At 43.1% G+C, this 19,440-nt stretch overlaps 1 protein-coding gene across 1 annotated transcript in view; it reads right to left on the bottom strand.

Annotated features, from left to right (window-relative positions):
* mmut (methylmalonyl CoA mutase) overlaps window positions 1-18,923 on the bottom strand; it is a 29,519-nt gene extending 10,596 nt beyond the window's left edge. Inside the window, exons 1-8 of the mRNA XM_080790167.1 lie at window positions 18,863-18,923; window positions 15,989-16,422; window positions 12,277-12,644; window positions 11,472-11,629; window positions 10,505-10,676; window positions 9,331-9,579; window positions 8,807-8,918; window positions 2,575-2,690 (exon numbers count right to left, since the gene is read on the bottom strand). Of these exons, the coding sequence (XP_080646293.1) occupies window positions 2,575-2,690; window positions 8,807-8,918; window positions 9,331-9,579; window positions 10,505-10,676; window positions 11,472-11,629; window positions 12,277-12,644; window positions 15,989-16,379 (1,566 nt within the window). The 5' untranslated portion in view covers window positions 16,380-16,422; window positions 18,863-18,923. The remainder of the gene's footprint in view (window positions 1-2,574; window positions 2,691-8,806; window positions 8,919-9,330; window positions 9,580-10,504; window positions 10,677-11,471; window positions 11,630-12,276; window positions 12,645-15,988; window positions 16,423-18,862) is intronic.
* Window positions 18,924-19,440: the final 517 nt, after the last annotated feature.

Here is a 19,440-nt window from a genome sequence, read left to right as displayed (position 1 = left end):
ACAGGAAACGGGGAGAGAGAGATGGGGGGAAGACACACAGCAAAGGTCGTCAAGATCGGGACTCGAACCCACAACTCGCTGTCAGACTGGACCACCAGCCTAGGCGCCCGGACCGCTAGGCCGTCCCGGGTCGGCCTTACTATTAATTTGAACCTGATCTGTTGGCTACTCTCGTCATATGTATGCCAAGTGATCTTCTAACAGAAGCAATGAGACAAATGGCGTTGTGTCATATGTGTTCAGGAGATGCATTAGCAGCGTTTAGTGCGCAATTAATTGCCGTTTGCTTTCCTGAGATTGCAGGGGGATTGATTCAAAAGTAAACTAGAAAAAGTGTTCCGCCAGGTCAGGTAGGTTTGTGGGCCAGTAATGTACGAAATTTGCCAATAAGATTTTTTTTTTTTAAATATGACAGATCCGCCTTGATTATTGATCATTATTACATTTAATATATGGCATGCTAATACCCAATCTGTAACTGTACATGTATTTCAGAGACGGAAATATTGAATGCAGTCTATTCAGTAAAGATGTGCAAAATCAAATCAAGAGGAAAACCTTTAGAAATGACTGTCATCCCAGCATGATGTGAAAAGAAATGACCCTGAGGTCACTGTCCAATTTTTGGAAAATAATAGAGTCACAGGCATGGAGGACCACTTTCTTTTGATTACCTCAATCTTATCCAACAATTACCTTCGATATGACATCTTGGCAAATGGAGCGAAATGTTGCTCTCTTTGTGCAAAGGTCAAATAGTCACTACAAGCGGCACAGTGTTCTTCCCATTATATTATACAATAATACGAAGATGAAACTGCTGTATGAAGATCGCATGTACAGTGTGAAGATTCTCGTGTAATCTTGCTGTGACTCCACAAATATGGGTTTTCATTAGAAAGAGAATAGTCCAACTCAATTCCCAGTTGGACTTTTTACGACTCAAAATTATCATTCTTAAACAACACACATGCCATTCTTTTGGGAAATCCACCCATTTCGGTGGAGAACATTCCCCAGAAATAGCCGATGGACATTTTCAGCCAATCATGAGGGAGTACTAAGTCATCAGCTAAAAATTGTTATCGTGTTCAAGTTCCAATTTTGTCTGATCACTTCCAATTTCAGTTGTTCATCCTGTGTCCTGTATCAGTTTTCTCTCCTGATTGGACGACCTTGGAACAGGAACACAATTGATGCTGATGAATGGGTACTCTCTCCTGATTGGAGAAATTGGTAAGTAAACTGAAAATGTATTTTATGTTAACTACAGAACTGGAGAGAACAGGAGACCCTGGTTACTGAACAAACACAGAGTCCATAGCAATGATTACTATGATGGTAGTAACTGGTGCGCCAGTGCGCATGCGTCGTCAAAATGTTTCCTGCACGGTAGATCAAAGGCATGCGAGGCGCATTTGCGCACCAACAGCTGAGACAGTTACTGTATGTAGAGAAATCTGACAGGCATTCAAAAGGAACTCAAATGTGATGTTAACGTCCTGTAAGTAGACTTAGAAATAAAACTAGTGTTGACTAATCAGTACATGTGGCTCTTATTTTGAAGAGGAAATCAGTGCACAGGAAGTCCGTTTCAGTTGTAAACAAGCTACTATGACACTTTCCTCTCATAGTGGTAGTCGCTAAACCACGCGACCATAATTATTTACAATATGAAAACCATGCATCTTGAACAACACTGGGATTACTGAAACATGGAACCTGCAGCAGTTGGTGAGTAATTACTTTTATCCGTGTTGGACTTTTGTTTTGGTTTCAGTGGTTGAGCTAACAAACGTCCTCCTGCTGCTTAACGACTAGCCTACTGTACAAATACACTGTCTGTGAGCACCTATATCTTTTACATCTGCCCGTGTGGGCAGCATAAAATTGTGGCAGAGTACAAACGTCCGTAACCCCCCCTGCTGTGCGCACAAACTTGCATGTACAGGTTCTCCTTTGAGAACTTGCCCAAAATAATTATGTACAGCCCTGACTATAGAATAAAGAGATATTTAACACCTATTTTAATAAAAAAGTATGCTGACCTGGAATCTCTCTGTGTCTGTCAGGTAAAGATGGATCAGCACTAGACCCATAAAGTACACCTAGAGGTCATTTTGGGTAGTTAACTTCCGCCATGGAAAATACTCGATATCTAGTCATTTACATCCAGGTCTCCCAGCCTCGCAAAGCGAGGGAAGCAGCAGCAGTTTATGTTAGCAGGAGGTGACGATGTTTTTCTTTCACCAGAAACGGTAATATGTCGGGAGCGATATCACAGAATCACATCCGAACCTTGGATGGATTGGTCAAAACCACAGACAGCGGTGCATTTTTTCTGAGAGAACAGCCAACAAAGATTCAACTTTATATGGGACCCCCTATGGCGTGTGCGCGCACTCGTCCTTGTGCTGGGAGTGACAAAGACGTTGCCTAGCAACCGGGTTAGTGTTGAATGTTAATTTGTACCCGTTTCATATCGATAAGACAATCAGAGGTAGACAACGGTTGGATTTTCAATGACGGAAAATTCCGTCAGAGGCAATTAATTTGTTAAGGGGCGTCACTTACCTTCTTGAGTTTGTCGATCTGCTTCTGACGTACGATGGTGTTGTCGATGGACAACACCTCTACGGTCTCCTCTTTCTGCAGACGGTACTTGTTCACCCCGACAATGACCTCTGAACCTGGCCCACACCAGAAGGACAGAACATGTGGTATTAGCAACGATTCGGTGACATGGCCAGGAAAAACTATGTACATTTGTTTTATTTCAAAAGCAGAACAGAGTGGAGTACTGTATTTATCAAATTAGCTATATAATATCCATCCATCCTTAAATGGAAAGGGGAACGTGGAAGGAAAGTCAAAAACATTAACATGACCAGCCAATTTGTGACATAAGAGAAAACATCTTCTGAAACTAAATACAAAAGCTAGGTTGACTAAAAGCCAGGCCTGCAGCATTAAAGTGCTGTTGATGTACATAGCAGACAATGAGGCTCACATAAAACTAATTACCGGTAAGTTAATTGGTGCGTATACTGTACCAAGGAACAATGGCAAGGCACGTCTTTGAAACCAAGGCTACTGGAGAATCTAATTCCACTCCCACCGAGTTCAGTAAATTGAAAAATCCTTGAATACCCCTTTGATTTCCTATTGTCACGCTGTCACTCCCTCTCCACTACCTGTGTCTCTTTCCTCTCTGTATGCAACAAAGACAGTCCATGTGCACACACACCACTGCATCACTCCAGCCATGTACACAGGAAAAAGCCCCATGTTGACCCAGCCTGGGTCCTAGTGCAGGATAAAGGGTGCACTCAGAATGCAGAATGTTTGATTCATTGTGTAATTTCAGGGTCCCACACTCGGCCTAGTAGGCCCTTTGACAACAGGGACTGGAGAAACTCATTCCAATCCCACTGTGAGATGAAAAGGCCTCGTTCTCTACCTGCATCTATTTCATCTGTAGACAGTCCGTGTGCACAGCACTACACAACTCCATCCAATATCCCATGCTGGCATCTGACAGCAAGGTTAGCCTGTGTTCCCAAGTACAGGATCAAAGACTCAAATGTACTGTAGGCATATCGTCGCTGTTGGGTCGAGGTGTACTGTACACACTTCACTTGTATGTCCAATAGTGTTATTTTTCAGAAAAAGAAAAAAAAGAACCAGTGTTTTAGTGGATCTAATGTAGTTAGCTCTTAATTGTTAAAATGATCCCTGACTAATAAGGCATATAGTACAGTAGAAGGACTTCGGAGTGCTTTCTTTAAAAAATATATTTTAGAAATAATTAATCTTTTACTCAAGGGGGACAAGTTGAGCCAGGGGGTCACAAGACCAATGAAGACAAATGAGAATGAGCTTCAGCATGGAGACAGTCTATTATAAGAGTCCGCAGAGAGTCTTCTCTTATCTATGGAATCATTCACCTGATAAGAGAGAGGAATGAGAACAAAGAGGAGGTACATGGAACTGAAGTACCGGTTAATAACAGACCTTGGTGTCATCTTGCTTGCGGCAGTTTTGCTGGAAAGATTTCTGATAAAAGGAAAAAGCGAGACAAATTCATTTTGAAATGAAACGCTCACAACATTCTGTAGATCGATTGTGGTTCTTTTATCTGCCAGTTGAAAAAGACCCAGGTCGGAGCTGTGTTGCACTCTGGATGTTATGAAATATTTCACATGAGCTCGTTATAACAACAACAACTAGTAAGGTAAAGAGTAAGGTAAGGTACATTAGTCATAAGGTACATTAGTCATAGCACACTTTGAGGTGCTTTTAAGTCAAATCTAATATTTAAAATAAATCTGTATTATAACCAATTGGCACGTTGGGAAACAACCAGGGAAATAACGACACGTCTGAAAAACGTATTATGCTGCATGCTCAGGACAGGGATGTTTCTGCCAGCCCTACAAGGGCCAATGACAGGACAGGGATGTTTCTGCCAGCCCTACAAGGGCCAATGACAGGACAGGGATGTTTCTGCCAGCCCTACAAGGGCCAATGACAACGCATGGACTCCAGCCCAGACGTGCCGTGAATCACAACACCAATGAAGACAAATGACAATTTGTCAGCATGGAGACAGTCTATTATAAGAGTCCGCCGAGAGTCTTCTCTATTATCCCATTCTGACCTGAGATCAGATTCTAAAAATGTCTTCTACATCCTGACACTTTTCAGAAAAATCTATGTCAGTCGTCAGTCATTTTTCAAAAATAGCAGACCTACAAGCTCGTAGCTTGTAGATCTGCTATTTTTCAAAAGGGGTTCCCGCCCAAAATGGGTTAAGGGAATAATATTATGGGACACATATGGGAATATGTGTCTTCTCACAATTCATGGAGCTTCTACTATTGAAAAATTGGAGGTGCTCCAATGCACCGACATTTCGAATAATCCCATTCTGATCCAAGCCTGGGTGGGTGGACCTTGGTCTATCTTTAACAGCAGGAAACAGAAACACAAAATGCGTGGCATTAGACCTCTAAAATGCCAAGATGGCTCCACTGTCCTTCAACACATCATGTTCATAACAAGCATCAAACGATCGCTTAATGTGTGTGCAGTGCACGCGTTTGTGTGCGTGTGACAGAAGTCGCCTGCCAACAGCGTACCAGTAGCAACTTTAACCCATTTAGGCCTGACGTCGAAATATATATTCAAAGTTTTGTGCCGATTTACGCTAAAAAAAAATAGCAGACCTACAAGCTTGTAGATCTGCTATTTTTCAATAGCTAAAGTATAACATAATACTTAGTTAAAACACCAAAAGGGGTTCCCGGAAATGGATCAGTGCTCGATACATAAACCTGCTCTCCGTCGCAGCCCTTTCTACTACGGGAGAACCTACACTTACACGTAGTGTCTACAACGCCATGTCATAACCATGTTTATTGAAATTATAGCTGTCATACATTTACACCGATTGCTCTATCACCTCTCTTATGCTGTGTAATGTGATGGCATGCTCTGAATGAAGAAATAACACTAATACCATGGGCTGTATTTTGCGTGTCTTAAGTACCAGGTCTTATTACTTAACTTAAGACCTGGAGGCGTGGTCAATGCTCTTTGACCACTCAGAATAGCCAAATGGCATTGATCACGCCTCCAGGTCTTAAGTTAAGTAATAAGAGCTGGTACTTAAGACACGCAAAATACGGCCCCATATGTCATATTAACCATGTTTATTTAAACGGTTTTAGAACAACACACATTGCTCCAGGACCTTCCTCTTTCCACTGCTGATCATGTCCAGCGCATGTAAGAATGATGGTGTATAATAATAATAGTGTTTATGTTTGACACATGCTGCATGGACGCGTGACCATGGCAACCAATGTCGCCGGAGGCTGTTTGCGTAACGATTTTGACAGCTACGGCGTGGGCGGCGTAGCCGCCGTACTTCCACGTAGCGGAAGTAATCGGCTAATCGCACTTATTTTAGACAATCTCAATTATATTTTTGCATAATTGTCATAATCATTACCATGTTGAAAAATGCATACATTTTCAACAACTACAAAGTAATTGTGTACACATCTACGTGACACGTTTTGAGCTTGTAGATCAGCTATTTCCACCATTCATGTAAGTATAAAGTTATGAAATTATGCAAGTTATTTGTCCGTTATGTGCCCTGTGCACCTTTTGTTAACGAAGCCAAAAGCTAAACAGAAATATTTTTTTGTATGCATAATGTTCCAAATGTTCAAAACCAGAAGCGCAATTAAATGGTTATTCACAATTACTGGAGCGACAATTAACCGTTAAGTAAAATGTCCTAATGGTGACAGCCCTACCTGCCTGTTTTCACCATTGACCACAAAACACTAACAATAACCCCATCATTGAAATATGTGGGCAGAGTGTTGATTGAATTGATTTTAGTTTAGTCAAAGTGTCAACTAAAATGTATTTTGGCGGGCCTTGATGTCATAATGGCTGATTTTACACTTGCAAATAGCCGATCTACAAGCTCACAATGCGTTGCGAGCTTTACATCTGCTATTTTTCGCATGCAACAAAACATAAAATTACTCTTCTCCACTAGTCCCTCCCTAACATTTTAGTCTAGTTTTTATCTGTTTATCTGTATCTGAAATTGTCAGTATATTTAGTCTTAGCTTTGGCCATTTATTCAGTTTTCCTCAGTGAAAAAAAAGTCTGGTGCATCTCAGAGGCAGGACAGGTAGCAGGAGGAAGGAAGGCACTGGAGCAACTCATTTTATTCACAGGGTGCAAGTATCTCTATAGCTATAGCAAGTAGCTCTATAGCTATAGCAAGTATCTCTATAGCTATAGCAAGTATCTCTATAGCTACGACGCATGGACTATACTCAACACAGCTGTCACATCAAGTCCCTGGAGTGCTTACATGCATACTGTATGAGATGTGTTTCCTGGGGCTCGCCTGTCGTGGTCGTGTGCCTCATACTGAAAGACTAACAGTATCCAGGTTAGGATCACCTACTGTAGCTACCTCCATCCGTGCCATCCAGCTCCTAATCCAGGAATCAGCCCAGCTCCTAATCCAGACAACAGTTTTGTCAAAACTTGACTATTGTAACTCCCTCCTTACTGCCCTACCAGCATGTGCACGTAAGCCTCTCCAACTGATCCAAAATGCCGCAGCTCGCTCGGTCTTCAACCAGCCAAAATTCTCACATGTCTCCCCCCTGCTCCGCTCCCTCCACTGGCTCCCGGCCGCTGCCCGCACAGAATACAAAACTCTGATGCTGGCATTCAAAGCAACCAAAGGTATGGCTCCCCCATATCTTGCAAGTATGATTGAACCCTACAAACCCTCCTGTGCCATCAGATCAGCCAACGCAGGGAAGCTGGAAGTACCCTAACTAAAAACGCTGGGACAACGCTCCACACGTCCCAAACTCTTCTCCCTTCTGGCTCCAAAACTGTGGAATGCACTTCCCATTGCAGTCAGAACTGCAGCAACACTCCCAATCTTCCGCCGTAGTCTGAAAACCCACCTTTTCATACTCCATCATGGCCCATAGCATTTACCCTACCCCTTAGATAGCATTTGATACAGACTTATAGCACTTCATAGTACATATGTATAGCATAGTATAGTATATGTATAGTTTATATGTATAGTTTCATTATATATATATATATTCCACTGTTACGTTCTTAGCTTATGCATGTTTCATGATGAATGCTTTTTATGTGATGCATTTCCATGCTTTTTTGTTCTTGCTTACTCCTTCAGTGCCACCTGGTGGTCACCAGTTTAGGCTCTGAGTGCCAATTCTCCCATTATAAAGAAAGAGAGAATTTGTAATTCTATTATGCATGTAATGTGCATGTCATCACCTGTACACCAGATTAGAGGAATTTTCAAAATATGTTTTTTTTTTTTTTATTCCCAAGGGAGGACGTCTTAACGCCCGTGGCACCCATTGCAAAGACGTCCATAAGACGGGATAACGTCCCTGGCACTTAAACAGTTTTAATGTAAATCGCTCTGGATTAAGAGCGTCTGCTAAATGCCTAAATTGTAAATTGTGCCATCAACAAGGGAAGCAGGAGGAGGTAGATGTAGTTACACTAGCTGCACTTTAGCTCTAGTTGCACTTTATATTTAATGTAACATCTGTATCTTGTGATAATGTATACGTTTGTCTGTTGTTGTAGTTATGTATGTGCTCTACTGTTTGTATTGTAATGTCTTTGAGAGCTTTTATTATCTGCTGTAAAACAAAGTGCCCAGTTTGGGACATATGAATAAACTTGACCTTGACCTTGATGTCCCAAGACCGACTGCCCCGCAGAGTGTTGTATGGCCAGCTACAACATGGCCGGGGCTTGGCAGGGATAGTGATGCACGGGTCAGGGTAATGTCCCGCATGAATTAATCATTTCCCAGCCCGTCCCACAACACTGCATCAATTTTCACACACTCACTCAAAATATTCATTTTGTATTCATCCGTAGGACCCCAAATCACACCTTGAAAAGCATGAGTGTCTATTTCAAACAAAGTGTTTTTTGACTGGGGGGGTCATATTTTGACAGCAGGAATTGCCTGTCATAATTTGACCCCCCAGTATTAGGATGTATTAGGATGTTGATATTTCTTCATCAGCCAACACTCCCCACTGACAGGTAGTCGTCCGTCCCCCCCAGAGAGGACGTATAGGGCCTTAGTCCTACTCCTCCTCCCAGCCAACACTCCCCACTGACAGGTAGCCCCCCCCCCCCCTATTTCAAACAAAGTGTATTTTGACTGGGGGGTGTGTGTGTGTGTTTCCAGTACCTGAGTCAATGCGGGCCTGTCTGCGTGCAGCGCACTCCTCAATGCGGAGTTTAGGAATGCCCTCAGCCACAGCCCGGGCCATTCCTCCCAACTCTTCAATCTCATTAATGAACTACATGGGATACAGGAATAAAAACGACATGCTGAAGTCAAACCCACGTGTATTTCAAAATGCAGCAGTTAACTGTTACATGCTATTGCTGTTAAAACTGTTATGTCCAGCCGAATGGTGCAATAATTGATAATAAAGTACTATGTTTTTTGTTGTTGTGGAATTTAAATGGCTTGAATGGTCTAATAAGGTCTATGGTTTTTCTTCAATTAAAAGAGCTAAAATCAGATATAATGTTGCACGAAAAAGAGAAGTCTGGAGCTCTCTGCTGCAGTGCTGGAACTGTTGCCCCCCGTGACTGATTTATGAAACAAATTATAATCAAAAACCTCAAAAATGGGTTAGGGTTAGGTGGTTTCCTCCCAACAGCAACGATACAGTATGCATGAGTTAATGTACAGTTATGGCCTACCTTCATGGCCGTGTTGTACACGTCATCTGTCAGGGCCTCCATCATGTGTGATCCGCCCCAGGGGTCGGCCACCTTGGGGATCCCCGATTCCTCCTGGATGATGATCTGGGTGTTCCTGGCGATGCGGGCACTCTTCACGGTGGGCAGGCCCAGCGCCTCGTCAAATGAGTTGGTGTGGAGTGATTGGGTACCCCCAAACACAGCCGCCAGGGCCTCGATCACTGTACGCACCACATTGTTGTAGGGGTCCTGAAAGGGACCACAACGGGTGGTTATACAATTCATATACTGTATGTCTGTGAGTAAACTCAAATATCATTGTTCCAAAGTGTTTAAGAAAGTGTAAAGTAATGTCTGGTCAATTTAGTTATTTTTGTAACTTAGTTTCTCTGCTAATTTCCATGTGAGCTACAGTTGTCTGTCATTACATCATCTATATGTGTACATGCTTTCAGTAGTGAACAGTAAGATGTTTGTAGCTTAAACTGTTACTAGGTAGCAGCTTATGTTTGTTTGTAATTGGGTGAAGGCATCTGAAGATGTTATGTGCATAGCTCCGTCGTTCCCTTGGCCTCCCAATTAGTGCTTCTTGCGGCGATTACGTTCGACTCTGTCCTCCTATTTAATGTGATTTTTAGTTGCACACAGATAATAAATGCTCTCTCCTGTGAGCTGAGTCAGTTTGCGCACTTTGTCAGTTTAGTCCATTAACGATGGCAGCTCCAACACGCCCACATTTTCACCAGTGAATTGAACCACTCTTTCGATGACAACGTTCATTATTAATTTCCTGTCTCTGAAGCCTGACTAATTATTAGACAAAAAGAAAATCAACCAGGTGCTCGATGGAGATGCAAAAAATGATCATGTAAAGTAGGGCTGGTGCTTCAAAGATCAGTGGGACTGGAATACTAAAGACAAGGAGGCGATCCGAGCACTCAAAAGGCTATAACTCATGGCCTGGGCCATGGCTCAGTGGTCCAGACACCTTGGCTGGTAATCTAGTCTGGCAGTGTTCGACTCCCGATCCCTTATATTATTATTATAAAAAGAATATAAACAAATAAAGGCGAAAGCCACAAAAAAACATTAAAAAAAGGCTAACTAATTGCTTGCCAATGAAGAGTTTCTCATCATGATGTGTTTTCATTGGTGCACGTTACTACCGGTTTACCTGTTCAGTGAGAGACCAGCCTGAGGTCTGGCAGTGTGTGCGCAGAAGCAGAGACTTGGCGTTCTTGGGCTGGAAGTTCTGTTTAATGAGTGTGGCCCACAGCTTCCTGGCCGCCCTCAGTTTGGCGATTTCCATGTAGAAGTTCATCCCGATCCCCCAGAAGAATGACAGCCTGACATCACGTAGAAGGTCAGGAGACAAAAACAACATAATCAACAGATCGCAAACTTTATTCACACTTCGGTAATTTATCATCTCCTTGGCCCCTGGCGCTAACTTAAGACCTTTGTAGATGTCTTGAATTTGAGTTACATGACCCTTTGACAGGAATAAATAAACCATGAATTGTATGAGGTGTTATCTATATCATGTACAACAGTGTGCTAAATGTTCTCCCCGTGTCCCCTAGGGTAGGTACCCTCACAAAAACATGCAGTAATCCTGGTCTCTAAACTGCCTCCCCCTGGCCAGCCGGGGCGCCTGATGGAGGGGAAAGGAACTGGTTGGAATAACGTGTTTCTTTCACGCGCTACGTCCAACCAGAGAAACTCCCCCCTGTCAGGTGTAAAGGAGCAACTTGGACACTCAAGCATGAAGGAAGCATGAGTTAAGTCCGTTGCTCTCCCCAGGTTGGCGGAGGGTGTGTAGAGCCCAGGATCACAGTAGATGATTGACACAGGGGTGAAAAATGGGTTACAAAATCGTGGGATAAAAAATATATTAAAAAAAAAAAACAGTGTGCTAAATAGGCCAGCATTATGCAAGGTAAATTGTTTTCAGATTCCACGTTCAATAGCCTATCACTGGTCACATGCCATTACTGCCATTTCGTCTTTACCTTACTACTTCCCTTGTTGTTATTCTTTATGTCTGTTTTTTGTTATTGTTGCTAGAATGTTGAAAGAATTTGACTCTTGCGTACCTGTATATGAGATGTAATGAACAAAAACCAAAGTCTTGAATCTACCTGGGAGCGAAGTCATCAATGGTCAGGCCCGCGCTGAGCCCCGTGCGGCAGTACTCCAGGCCATTGGCGATGGTGTAGGCCACTTCCAAGATGGCATCTGCCCCGGCCTCCTGAAGGTGGTAGCCACTGATGGAGATGGAGTTGAACTTGGGCATGTGCTGTGAAAAGGGTCGGTCATTCTGCATAATGAGTACTTTGATGCCTTTTGTTCTTTTACTCAAGTACATTTTAATACAGGGCTGCTACTTCTAGCAGGGTGTTTCTACATTGGGGTATTGATACTTTTACTTAAGTGAAAAATTTGAGTACTTCACAGACAGACAGACAGACAGACAGACAGACAGACAGACAGACAGACACACACATCACAATTATTTGAGATGATCACAATAGTTTTTGCATAATCGCATACACATTTCCAGAAATAGTGGAAAGAGCAAATCTACAAGCTGATCTGCTATTTCCACTATTAATGTTTATGAGGTTTTAACTAATTTACCACCAACACCCCCATCTGGTGTCTGAATTGACCGCCAGACTAAATATTTAGTTTGAAAGCCGTTTTAAAGAAGCATCCGAGATATTATGATTCTAAAAACTGCGTTCCCATAGACAGCATAAGCCCACGGAATTTTCACCCACACGGAGTTGCACCACTTACATGACACGGGTGTGATTTTTATTTATAATGTTCAACGACAGAAACACAATTAAATCGTTAATCACAAGTATTTGAGCGATGATTAATCGTCAAGTCAAGTGAAATGTCATTATGGTGACGGGCCCTAGACGGGACAGAGAATACCTTGGAGGTATAGGCGAAGATGTCGGAGATGGCCTGCATGGAAGGCTCCGGGGGGAAGATGTACGTGTTGCGGACCATGAACTCCTTCAGGATGTCGTTCTGGATGGTGCCGGTCAGCTTGGCCTTGTCCACCCCCTGCTCCTCCCCCGTCACGATGAACATGGCCAGCACGGGGATGACCGCGCCGTTCATGGTCATGGACACCGACATGCGCTCCAGCGGGATGTCGTCGAACAGCATCTTCATGTCCTCCACCGTGTCGATGGCCACGCCCGCCATGCCCACGTCTCCATGGACACGGGGGTTGTCCGAGTCGTAGCCGCGGTGCGTGGCCAGGTCAAAGGCCACCGAGAGGCCCTGCTGTCCGGCTGAACGGGGGAGTCAGGGAAGACGGAGGAGAATTAGCGGTACAACAGTTAATAGATAGATATAGTACTTTATTGTCAGTTTGCACTGAAATGTGTCTTGCGACCCAGCGGCCTTGTATGCAACACATATACACACATTTGACATAATACAAAACAGAAAAGAAAATACAATTACATATTAGAAACAGAAGGGCAAGAGCAATGACCACAGCTCAGTCTAGTCCTGGCCAAAATCCTGATTAAGCCTCAAAGTCGACTGATGGACAAAAGACCTCTTAGGTCTGACCTTATTGTATGCTGGAACTGTCACGTCCTGTCCTAGGACGTACCACACCTGGACCGCCGTCCCTACCTTTTCCCCTCTTCCCCTGGCTGATTGTGAGACTGTGTCCACCTGTGCTTATAAGCTGACGAGACTTAGTATATTAGGGACTCTGTGTTATTGGTTAGGTTGCTCAATTATAACACTGTGTTTCCCAAGAGTGGGACTTTATGTTATATATGCCCTGGGAGGGTTTTCTGAGTTAAAATAAAAGCGCTTGAGTGCAAGTCGTTGTTGCCTGGATTATTCTGCATACGGGTCCAAATACTGAGGTGTTACAAACATCTCCTTCCTGAAGGCAGCAACGACTCTCCATACAACACATGGCTAGTATTAGAGTATTAATCTAACAATCGATTTGAATTGATTATAAGAAAATATATATCAACCTAATCATTATAGGTGGAAGAAATAGCAGATGTACAAGCTTACAACATCAAAAGTAATTCTCAATTATTTGATTAACCAAAAGAGTAATCAATAGTTGCAGCCCTGGAAAGAAGATTGATGGAAATAGGATTCAGAGGTGGAAAGAGCGTGTGTGCGCATATGGATGCATACACACACAAACACCCACACAAACACAGCTTCAGTGGCTCAGACTGGAGGAAGAAGAGGAAATTACATAGACAACCAGCTATCTATGCAGTAAAAAATTGTGCTGCTGACATACTAAAGGTGCATTCAGACTTGAATGGTTAGAGCGGCGCGATTACAATACAAAGTCAATGCAAAGACGGTAATTGCGCGAACGGGGCGGCGCAACCTGGCGCAGTACAAACTGGACAAACCGAGCTCTGAACGTAGCTTAAGAGGCATAATTAATTTAACTCTCAAAATTACAAATAGATAAGTTAACACTAAGGCTTTGACTGTAGGAAATACACACACAGCTGATCAATTCAACATGCAACAAATGTGTATGTTTGATTATGAAACGTTAAGATTGACTAACATTCTTGAGGTCTTTCACACAATTGCAGCAGCGTCATGGGTTGCCAAAATCTGAATTCTTCAGGTATTTACAAATTAGACATTTTATTACTGAGGACACTTCTGTTTTTCACTTACAATTTTCTGTGACGTATTGAATTCCTACTCGTCTATATCCTCTCAGATTACTAAGCAGTCCTGGGAAAAAGATGTGGACGTCTCTACTCTCTATTCATGATGAGGACTTGGCATATGTGGGCCTATGCGAAACAAATTTCAGTTTGTAACCAAACTAAATCCATCCAGTTCAGAATATTACATCGTATACATATAACTCCTGCTCTCAAGAACAAAATGGATGTCAGTGCCTCCCCATTTTGCTTTAAGTGCAAGACAGAGATTGGTAATTACGTTCACTGTCTTTGGTCCTGTGTGAAGCTTCAGAACTATTGGTATGACATTGTGTCAGAACTCTCTGTTATTTTTGGTGTCTCGATCGATTTAGATCCGTTGTGTCTTTTACTTGGTCTCCCAGATGATCATGTCATTGATGTCAAACATAAGAGGTTGTTCAACTTTGATGGATCAAAGATGTTGCTCCATCAAAGAAATCATGGCATAACATTATAATGGACTGTATCCCTAAATTGGACACTTTCTACAAAATGTGGGACCCTTATTTGAATCATATTGGAACCACACTGTCTTCCACAGTACTTGGGGGTTTTCCGTGCCAACCTTAGATATCTTATATGCCAGCATTCTTCCCTAGTGGGTGCTCTGCTTTGGGGTGGGGGCTTGTCTGCCCTTTGGGTATGGGGGGGGTGGTCGCCTGGGGGTCTCGATGCGTTGCGTTGGGGCCGCTTCTTGAGGCGGTGGCCCTGCCGCCTTTGAGTGGAGCATGCATGGGTCTGCTCTTGTTGTAATGATTTGGTGACTATTGTCTGCCTTTTTAATATATGTATTTATGTACTGTATGGATGTATTTCCTGAATGGGAGTCTATCAAAGCCGCTGCAGAGGAAAGTGACATTGATGAGCAGCATGCAGCCTCTCCAAAATGTTTAACTATTTTCTATGGGAGGCACATGGATCACTTGGCAAAAAAACCGCTGGACGCCAGGAACATTGAAAACGCCATGCTCTGTCACTAGGAAAAGAACGCTCCAGCACATCCATAACTGTACACATAATTAACGTAATTTAATTAACGTAATTTCTTTACTACAATTTTCAGTTGATCTTACAACACAGCACAGTATTACGTTGACTTACTAACTGGATATATTGTTCAAGGTGCAGTGTGCAATTATTGTCTGTATAGACTCACTGTACAGTATGCATGCATTATGTTGTATTTTCTTCTTTTTTTAAGCAGATACACACTTTTTGTGTCCATAACAAATTTCCCACCGGGACAATAAAGTCTATCCTATGTTATGGCAATAACGTATGCTTCAGCTCATGTTATTCTGAATTACTAGGCGGGATTTTTCCTCCAAGCACGGCGCACACAATCAGGCTTAGGGTCCCCGTAGAAAATTGCTTTCACAAAAGCCAGTGTGGGCTGCCTTTGATGTTGTCTATGTTATAGAACTTGATATAACGGCCACTTTCAACCTGGCGTCCCTATTTTTGGTATGACGTTAATGGAAAAAATACAACATCAGTGGTCGAGGCCTGTCAACAATTGGAATCAGCATTGGTCGGGCTCTAGTCTTGCGTGGCCAGACTGTTGCCTCTTGCTATTTTCAAATGCTTCCGTCATACAGCACGGAAGTTCTGATCATGAGTAAAATATAAAGCGGGAGTGAAGCCTCCTCCTCACTTCTGTTTTGTCTTTATAGTCACACAAATTTATCCTAATTATAGAAATGATCTAATCATATTGCTGCTGATTAGCAGAATGAAAATAACAAACCGATGTTTTTAAATTTTTATATATTTTTGTGAGCGGAAATGACAAAACTGATTACTCCGATTTCGGTAGCGGGTGTAGCTCCAGTCTCCACTCTCTATATAGCTTTTGGAGATTGTGGAGTAGTTGTCTGGAGTAGTTACGCGAGACTAGTCGGGCTCTAGCTGTATACCTTTGATGTTGTCTTTGTAGAACTTGTTGCTCTCCTCCACCGTGCTGAAGCCTGCGTACTGCCTGATGGTCCAGGGTCTGAATGTGTACATGGTCGGGTAGGGCCCCCTAGTGTACGGAAACACGCCCGGCAGCTCGTCTGCGCTTGCGGCCGAGTCCGACTTGGTGTACACCGGCTTTATGCTGATGCCTTCCGGCGTGCGCCACACCAGATCCTCTGGGTTCATCCCTTTCAGCTGCTTCTTAGCCAGGCTGGCCCACTCTGCGTGCAGCTCCTGCCGGTCCTGATGATGAGGCGTGGCGGCAGTGTGGAACTGACAGGGCTGTGAGGACGCCACGGCGAGGCGGCGGCATGCAGCCAGGGCGGTGTACGCCCTTTGCGCATGAAGCATGATCGCTGCTGTGTCTTCTCAGACACACATGGAACGCACACTCCTGGGGAAGAGAAAGCAGAACACAGACAGAGACGGAGAGAAGGAATCAGTTCTAGAACCAAATTTATTTTGGTGGAAAAGAGGCATATTCAAAATTAGACAAACAAAATAAAACATTGCAGGATGAGTTAAGAGCATTGTTAAATAGGATCGATAAGGACTGTTATTCAAATGTTAGATTTAGGGATCGACTCAGTGGTGTCCGATTAGAACTTAAACCCGGATGTTTAACAGGTGTAATTGGCATGGTGGTCTTAGTGCAGATATGCAAGGTATCTGGGTTGTAAAGCCAGACACCTCGGAGCGTAGGAGTCGTTACGGTACGAAGGGGTCTGGGTTGTGAGGTCAGACACCTTGGTTCGTATGTGTTGAGGTGTTCTTGATCTTGATGCTTGAATCTTGTGTCTTGAGTCTTGAGTCAATGTTAATTTTACTCTGAGTGTACAATGGAACCATTTTGTACACTCTCTGAGATAGACACCCATAAAGGGTCCATTTGGTTCATCACTATCATTCAGCTGGGGACCCCCTGGAACTCCCTCAAGGACCCCTGAGGGTCCCAGGACCACACTTTGAGAACCACTGCTGTACTGTATGTATTCTCAGTAAGGCAGCTCTGAGCTGCAGACTGTAATGACATAATAATATATCATAATAATTGTGTCCTCTGAACGCAGTCAGCATAAGCCTTACTGGATGATAATAATAATAATAATAATAATAATAACTCACAGACACAACTCAATACAAAAACTGTTAACTGTGAGTGGACGACACTCACAACAAGAGGTGGACCCTCTTGTTTACAAGAGGGTCCACCGTTTTCAATTCATCATAACAATTAGAGACGTACAAATGTACACTTCTAGCCAAAAACAGGAAATCATCATCAAGGAGTTAAGGGGAAAAACATACAAAGAGGTGGGTGGGGGATTGGGGTGCAGTTTCGAATTGCAGCCGTCCGTAGGAGGCGGTGCCCTTTCAGAGCGGTTTTGAAGGAGTCAAGGGATGTGCATGTCTTAATGACTGTTGGTAGGGCATTCCACATTTTGGTGGCATAGGAGCGAAATTAATTTAGTCCCTTATTCGTGCCGAATCTGCATTGCACATGGTTTGTTGAACTCCCTCTGGTGTTGGTGCATGGACTTCGTTCACATCAAGGAAGTATTTACTATTTAGACATGGGTATCTTGTAGCCCCTCTCGGAACCCCCTGGGTCAGCCCAATCCGAACCGAACCGGGCTGACCCGTAGGGTTCCTGGTCAAGCTAAGATTTTTCAATGCGATTGTTGGGACGCGGATATACACAGACTCATCGTTTAGTCCATCGGCGCGGAATTAGGACGCTTTTTATTGTGTTTGTTTACGGATGTGCGAACTATAAGTACCTTACATACCTCTGATAAAATCTCCTGTGTCGCGGAAGCCGTTAAGTATTTTTAATCCATGTTTGATTAAAAATGTCGCTTTGATTTCTTCTTGTTTATTTACCGCCTCCCGATGTGCGGTTGGCTTTGCGGGCTATGTCCCTGCCTTTGATCTGCTCCGTCATAGCTGTAGCACCACTAGCTAGCCAGATAGGCGGTACAATGAGGTGTCAATAAACAAGGTAGGAAGAAGCGACATTTTTAATCAATCATGGATTAAAAATACTTAACGGCTTCCGCGACACAGGAGATGTGTCGGTATGGTATGTAAGGTACTTATAGTTCGCACATTCGTAAGTCAATACATGAATAACCATGGTTAAAGCGCGCAGAAGTCCGTCTCATGGAGTGTTTACATTGTATTTGTTTGTGCGTAACTGGCGACAGCCCCACTTGAAGCAGGACCCAATGCAAGTAAAGTCATAAAAGTGTCAGAAACTTTACTACATTCGGGTTCTGCTTGCGGGGCTAGGTATCTTGGTGCTTGTGGACCAGAAGACCCATTGCAAGGTACTTTGTCGTCAACCTAGCCCCGCAAGCAGAACCCAAATGTAGTAAAGTTTCTGACACTTTGATTACAAAGCGACAATCAAATTTCATAAAAGCTTTATGTAGGGTTCCGAGAGGGGCTATCGTCAACCTAGCCCGGCGAGCCAGAACCCAATGGTACGTAAAGTTTCTGACATTTGGATAACCCAGGGGGTCCCGAGAGGGGCTATCGTCAACCCTAAGCCATTCCAGCCTGTCAAGCCTTCCAGATAAATGTCATGTATAAGACAATGGAAGAGAGGCTGACTTTCTGGCTTTGAGAACTCTCAAATTCTCAATCCTGATAGCCAACAGCTCAGCTGCCTATAGCAGCCTCGAGTCGTACCAGCAAGTAATTACCGGGCTTTTTTATGCAAAAGGACACAAACAAAATGTCAACAAACCTATAGACAATATTTGACACTCTTCCATGCTGTAAAGTACGCATGTTTTATTGTTTCATTCTGATTAAGGAACATTTCTGACCTTGTTGTTATGTTCTGCGTGGCTGTGAGGAAAGCAGGCGTGAGTCGCTTCGTCCAATCAGATTTCATAACATTGGACAGTCAGCCAATCGCAAGCTTCCGTCAGGGGTTGACTTTTGACCCGATAGCACCGGATGTAATTCAAAGACAAAGATTCTTCGTCACTGAAGAGATGTTCCACTGTGCTCCTGTCAGTGTGCTACACTCAATTGACCAGGAGGAGACGCTGATGTGACATACTGTGTACGTTTAAATCTCATCCAGATTTTTACCCTTTTATTATCTATTATTTATTACCCTTATTATTATTATTAATTTATTTGTATTATTATTTAATTTTTTATATTCGTATTCTTACTTTCACTCTTATTCTTTATTTAGAATGGAATCTTGCACAAAATCATTTCAAACACTGTTATACCTGGTGTTCAAACTTGTCATGTAAGAAAAGTTGGGACATGGTCCCATGTATAATTATTGTTATACAGTACTTATTATATGGTAGTAATATGATGATGGGAGCATGATCCAGTATGAGGACAATTTTTCGTTTAACGTTTTGCGTAGGGCCTAAACCTT

Source organism: Protomyctophum bolini (assembly GCF_963924005.1).
Source record: "Protomyctophum bolini genome assembly, chromosome: 19".
Classification (NCBI taxonomy): domain Eukaryota; kingdom Metazoa; phylum Chordata; class Actinopteri; order Myctophiformes; family Myctophidae; genus Protomyctophum; species Protomyctophum bolini.
This window is presented reverse-complemented; position numbering and strand designations above follow the sequence as displayed.